The 6,518-nt window shown below is 51.1% G+C and overlaps 1 protein-coding gene across 1 annotated transcript; it reads left to right on the top strand.

The window, feature by feature from the left end:
- Nucleotides 1–469: 469 nt before the first annotated feature.
- Nucleotides 470–5,014, top strand: LOC129059734 (uncharacterized). The gene is made up of 2 exons (XM_063724440.1): nt 470–939; nt 2,812–5,014. Exon 2 carries the CDS (start codon nt 3,585–3,587, stop codon nt 4,365–4,367), a length of 783 nt encoding a protein of 260 aa, XP_063580510.1. The 5' UTR covers nt 470–939; nt 2,812–3,584; the 3' UTR covers nt 4,368–5,014.
- The last annotated feature ends 1,504 nt before the right edge of the window (nt 5,015–6,518 follow it).

Raw genomic sequence — 6,518 nt, 5'->3', positions numbered from 1 at the left:
TCGCTTGGACCTGGAGGCAGGGGTTGCAGTGAGCCGAGATCATTCCATTGCACTCCAGCCTGAGTGACAAAAGCGAGACTTCCTCTCAAAAAAGCAAAAAGAAAAGAAAGAGATCAGGCTCTTGGTGGTGGTGAATATAGAGAAGCTGCTCGGGGGGCTCCAGGGCAGTGGGGGACGGGATGTTCTTCCTCCTTCAGATGGGCCTGATGCTTCAGAGCCATGGGGAGAGTTTCTGTTCTTTCCTGTGACACCCACATCAGCCTGGAGGGATAAGCAGGGCAGGGGCTGCCACCCAGAGCTGACAGCTCAGGGAAGTGAAATGAGGGATTTGAAGTGACCTGCCCAGAGTCACAGCACTCAGGAGTGATGGATCTGGGACAAGAATGTAGTTGGTTTTCTGAGGACAGAGGTCCCTGAACGCCTGAGACCTCCAAATCATGGTCTGGACCCTGAACCAGGAACTCTTTTCACTCCCTTTCTCGATCCTCCTGCCCCAGGTCTCTTCAGGAAGGTGGATGCCTGGAGGTGGCTGAGTCCAGAGAAGAGCTTCAATCGTTCAAACAGAAAACTCCGGCCCCTGACCCTGCTTTGTGGTGAGCACATGACCAGTGACCATCCCAAGGGACCAGGGGTCTGTCTGGCCCCCAGGCTGGCTCAGAACTCAGGACATTCCAAGCCAACTGCCACTTAACGGCTGTGCCAGGAAAAAACTTTCCTTCAACTGACCAACCCTGCACGAGCAGTTAACGGAAGTTAACTGAAAACGTGGCCATCGGGGCTGGTGCATCAGTGGTTTGATGAATTCAATCTATGACCCATCCATCTTGCTGACGGCTGACCTGAGCAGCTACCTGAGAGCAGGCAGCGCCTCGATGAAGGCCACCGAATGACCTGGAAGCCACCCTGATGGGCAGGGCCCTCGAGGTTAATGAGAAACAGGTAAAGTGTGCCCCGGGCCATGAGCAGGTGCCCTGAGGAAGAGGACCGCGAGCAGGAAGCGAGCTCCCTCGCCTGCTCGCAGGAGACAACCCAGATAGATCAAAAGCCAAGAGCACAAAACCATGTGACAGCTGAGACAGATGTTGGCTTTTTAGACCTTTAAGGCAAGCATTTTGGTATTACAGTGACAGAGTTAGAACCTGGGGGAAGCTGACGGAGCTGATGAAAATTTGAAGGAGGTGGAGGTTGCGCTGAGCCGAGATTGTGCCATTGCACTACAGCCTGGGCAACAGAGAGAAGAGGGAGACCCTGTCTCAAAAAAAAAAAAAAAAGAAAGAAAGAAATAGATTTCAGAATGAAAAATTGTTACCTCTTGTATTCTCATTGAAAACAAATTGATATCTTAAGAACAGCTTACTTTTTAACTTTGGTTTGATATTAGCGTATGTTTAATATTGTAGCTAGTTTTAATAAGACCTTATAAACAAATCTATCTCAGTTTTGATTGGGATTAGAAATTATGAGGTTGTAAAACATTTATGTTTCATAAGTCTTTTATAACCTTTCTCTATTTTATAACTGTTTACATTCATTCAGTTGCATTTATCTTTTAAATTTTTCTTTAAAACAATCCCCAAAACCTTTAAACTAGGCAAAATTCTGTTTCAAATCATGAAATAACTCATTATTGTTTTCAGCAATCTCTGCATTTAGTTTGCTCTAATATTTGGTTTCAGGTTTGGATGTCTCTATTCAGAAGACTTCGGCCTGTAATCCCCCTCTCATGGGCTGTCTCACCCCACACTTGGCATCAAGATTCTCCCGATCTGGTGAAGGCAGTGTTGCTGTGTTCCTTCTGGATCTATTCTATGGAAAAGTGTGCATAAAACTGGCATGGGAAATGGGACATTTTTCTAAATAGAGGAAAATATTTAAGGCAAAAATCTTGATAGAAAAATCAAGAATACAAATTGAGTCGTAAAACTGTAAAATTTGTACATACATAGACAAACTGGAGTTGGGGAAATAAAAAAATCAGGGAGACAGGCCAGGCGTGGTGGCTCACGCCTGTAATCCCAGCACTTTGGGAGGCCAAGGTGGGCGGATCACGAGGTCAGGAGATCAAGACCATCCTAGCTAACATGGTGAAACCCCCGTCTCTACTAAAAATAAAAAATAAAAAATAAAATTAGCTGGGTGTGGTGGCAGGCGACTGTAGTCTCAGCTACTCAGGAGGCTGAGGCAGGAGAATGGCGTAGACCCGGGAGGCGGAGCTTGCAGTGAGTTGAGATGGCACCACTGCACTCCAGCCTGGGCGACTGAGCGAGACTCCGTCTCAAAAAAAAAAAAAAAAAAAAAATCAGGGAGATACTTTAAGTACAAGTGGCTGATCTGAAGAAACTGCAGTGAGAAGATAGAAATGAACATACCTTTACAACAGCAGCAAAGGTTGCCTCCCATCTTGATCACTGGTCTCCTAGCTCCGCACAGTGTGAAATGGCAGTTCACAGAGTGGCAGCTGGGACGGAGGCAAGACCTTCATCCTACGATGAGATCGGGGGCATTCAGGGTGCTACAGCCGTAGACAAGGGCTCCATCTTCAGATGACCTCAGTGACAGGTCACCGTAGAATGTTCAAATGAACGCGTGTCACACTATGGGGTCCAGCTGCTTCTATCTAGACCAGTGTCTTTTGGTTGCAAATTCTGCATTCTTTTTAAAAGCCAGCACTTCTCATGAGGAAAATGCTCTCTGCCATGCAGTCTGTCCCTGAAGCTGTCACCTATGGTGCCATCTTGAATCAGTTCTTAGTTGGTAATGGACTCTTACATTTGCCCCACCAAGAAATTCTTTTGTTCCTCTGTTTCGTAGTAACGTGTCCATATCATAATTCAAATGAAATGGAAAGAAACCAAGAGAGATAAAATTCCCATCTCAGACAAAGAAAGAAGACTTTACCGAGTGTGCTGCCCGGATCAGGTCCCAAGAATCCAGCGACGGAAACTCCGACTCCTGGTGGTAGAAGAAGCATAGGAAACATAGAGTCACTGTCAGCCGTGGGAGCTGCTGAAGGACCTCTGGCAGCCTGGGGTGCTGAGCACGCAGGGCTGGCGTGTGTGGAGAAGGTGGGTGAGAGCACGGGCGGAGCTGCTGCTGGGCCACCCTCCTGGGTGGTGAAGGCAGGCAAAGGACACCATCAGGAGAGCCCTGGGAGACACAGCCTCGGGTCTCTGGCTAAGCCACCCTCATCACTGTGAAGTAGGCAGTGTTCACACAGGCAGCACACAAATGCACGACATCACTCCAGGACAGGGTCTCCTCACAGAAAGAGGCCTGGTAAATATCCTGTTTTTTGTAAAAATGTTACTATGTCATTTAACTTTCCTAAAAATACCTATGCTCCAACTGCAGTTATCTTATTGGACTTTAAAATATGGTGAGCTATACACAATATTTACTATTTTAATCCTTAATTTCATAATTCAGGAGCAGACAGGACCATAACAGCAAACACAGAGGGGAGTCCACACACTTCTCCCTGACCCTGAATCAGAATCCACACAGGAACCTAGAAATGTGTGGGACTCAGCAGACTGCAGAGGGTGAGCAGGAAGCCTTTTCACACTTCTGGTCTATCTCAGCGCATGGCTGTGTGCACTAGAACATCACTGGGACCCCCCAGGATGGGCTGCCCAGGGCCGAGCTCTGGCATGAGGAGGAACAAGGACACGACCTCTGTCCTCACAGTGACCAGCCATGACCAGGATCCCTCCACCCATGGGTGGCAGGTCACAGACTTTGGGACTGATGATTCCAAGCCTATCTCAGAGAAACAAGCAGTGATGTCTTATGGGTCACAGGGCAGATTTGTGAGGAACATCTGGACTCTGGGGCAGCCCCGCCCTTTGCTTAGCTCATCCCGCACTGGAACTGGCTCCCCTCCCACCTCTGCTGCAACTAGTGTGAAGCAGCTGCCCTGGCCAGGAGCTGTGAGGCTCCCTCCAGTTAAATGGGATTGTGGGATAGACCAACCTCGGCCAACACACACCAGCCCCATGCACACAACTCCACCCCACAAAGAGAATGCAGCTGCTCCCAGAAACTGCAGAATGTGCCCGTCTCTCCTTATCTGGAGCAACCACTTCTCCCATCACAGCCTAGGTCCTCATTCACAACAGGAAGCTCAACTCCGGCTGCCTGTCTACGGGAAAGCCAGCGAGACAGTGCCACATTCCTCATCATCTGGATTATTCGTCCACACTGGAGGGATTGCCCCACACATACCATTCTCCTTGACTCCTGAAGCTTCCTGTAATAGCAGAAAACATATTGCTGGGAGCAACAGGCCATGCTGTGTCCTGTGTGCGCAGGTCTTTTTTTCACTTGGTGACATTAGAAAACCAGATGAAAAACTGTGTTCAAGTTAAGGGAACACAAAAGAACAGGAGAAACCACCTCATGCTACAGACAGAATTTCCTTGAAGTATGTTTCCTCCAAGTCCACGTGGCTTGGCAATTAATAATTTTGTTCCAAGGAAAGAATCAAGCTGCTAAGGAAAAAGCTCACTGCCACACAGTGTGTGGCTGATGCTATCATTTTTTCCTGCTGCCTAAAATCAAGCCTCAGTGGGGAACAAGCTCTCATTCAGAATTCCCCTCACCAAGCACACTGTGTTAAGTCACCTATGATATATACAGACAGATTCTCATATTTTAATTCAAGAAGGTAAAGCTAAGAAAGTAACTTTCTCTCAGATAAAAGCAGGTGGCCTGACCTTCAAATTCCATGGGCATCCTCATCTGAGTTCACTGATGAGGCCCTTCAGGGGACCCTCAGTGGGAACTAGGACACCGGCAAGGCCCTCCAGGGCATCCTCACTGGGAACTAGGAGGACACCAGCGAGGCCCTCCAGGGGACCCTCAGTGGGAACTAGGACACAGAGTGGCCGTCAGCACCTTGGCGGTGTTGCTCATCAACAATTCAGGGCCACTGGTTGACGTGGGTGTGGGCCACTCCACACTCCACTTGGCGTGTGGGGAGAAACCAACTCCAATAAAACAAATGTAACTTTAAGACTGGGAGGATCAATTTTTATGTTTATTCAAAGAAGCAGTAAACTTCTATGGGAGAATTTGGCTGCTTTCGGCCTCATGGGGGGAGTGTGGAGGGGGTGCCTCGGAGAACGTGGAGATGTGGGACTGGCAGCCTAGGAGAGCCAGCAGCAGAGAGGAACTGGAGCCCCAGAGAACCCAATTTTCCCCCAAAGAAATGATGCCCAGGATCACATCCACCTCTAACAAGGGGAAGCTATGGACCTGTGCTGGGGGGCCCTGGGGTGAGGTTGGATGTGGGTTCTGGGCCTCCGTGGGGAAAGTCTCTGTTCTCTCCCCATCCCCCAGCTGCCTCCTGAGGTCTGGCCTGCACCCAGCCAGAGAGATGCAGGAAGGGAAGCCCACGGGGCCTTGGGGTGGGAGGGCCCAGGAAGCCGGGCCTGGGGTGCCACAGGGCCAGCCCCTCCTCTTTCTCCTGTGTCCTGGCTGAGCCCAGGCTGCATCAGTGATCTGCCCATCACTCAGCAGATCCAAAAAAGTGAAGTCACCCTGGCAGGCAGGAGGAGGAGTTGCCAAGACAGGATAGCTGGGACTTGGCCAACTGCTGTGTCCAGAGCCGGCCTGCTGAGGGGTAGGTGGTGTGGGCAGCCAGCCCAAGAGAGGTATCCTAAGCTACTGGGCCCTCTGCTGCCTGCCACCCCCCACGCCAGGATTTCCGGAACTGGAGATGACCACAGGGGACTCCCTTGGGTGCAGACAAGCCCCATCTCTGGTGCTAGCAGCTACCCAGGCTGCACACTCAGGCCTATGCCCAGAGAAGGGACTCGGCAGGTAGGAAGGGGCTGCCTGGGGGACTTTGGACTGCAAACAAGCTCCTGTGATTGTCCCCAGGGGAATGAAGAGGGAAGGGGTGGGCCTGAATAGCCCCCTCCCCACACCTCCCAGGGGCCACTCTGGCCAGACCTTGGCTGACACCAGACAGGCTGACTGCCTGGCTCAGCTCTGTGACCCCTTCAGGGCCCATCTGCCCTGTCGCCAGCCTCTCTCCCGTCAGCTGGAGGAGCTGAGGCCATGAGGCCCAAGCGGCCAATGTACAGTGTGAAGGTGGCACAGAAGGTCAGGGGGCCCTAGACCCAAACAGCCTGGGCTTCCCATCTGCACAGGTGACAGCACGCACCTGTGTGCTGTGTGGGGCTGGTGGCCAAACATAAGACTGGCCTGTCAAAGCCCACATCTGTCTTGTGTGTCCTGGCTCAGCCACAGCCTTCTAGTTCTCCCCAGGGAACCCACAGCCTTCTTAGGGCTGGAGAGCGAGCGAGCCCAGGACCCCAGTGCCCCCTTTGCTACAGAGGACTGCTCCTCTGACCATGTAATGACACATTCAGAGTGGTGGGTTGATTCATGCCTGTGTCCACCCAAGCTCCTGGGAACTTTGCTCACATGAGATGGCCCCAGCCCGAGGGTACCGCTGGTCAGAGGTTGGTTAGTGTGCGACCGGGTCTCTGGCCTGCCTGTGCCTCACTGGG

Source organism: Pongo abelii, chromosome 4 (assembly GCF_028885655.2).
Source record: "Pongo abelii isolate AG06213 chromosome 4, NHGRI_mPonAbe1-v2.0_pri, whole genome shotgun sequence".
NCBI classification, from domain to species: domain Eukaryota; kingdom Metazoa; phylum Chordata; class Mammalia; order Primates; family Hominidae; genus Pongo; species Pongo abelii.
Note: the sequence above shows the minus strand (reverse complement) of the source record. Positions and strands in the feature narration are given on the sequence as shown.

Bases quoted from the DNA above. Each gene is read 5' to 3' on its own strand.
- LOC129059734 (XM_063724440.1), top strand. From the start codon at position 3,585: ATGGCTGTGTGCACTAGAACATCACTGGGACCCCCCAGGATGGGCTGC.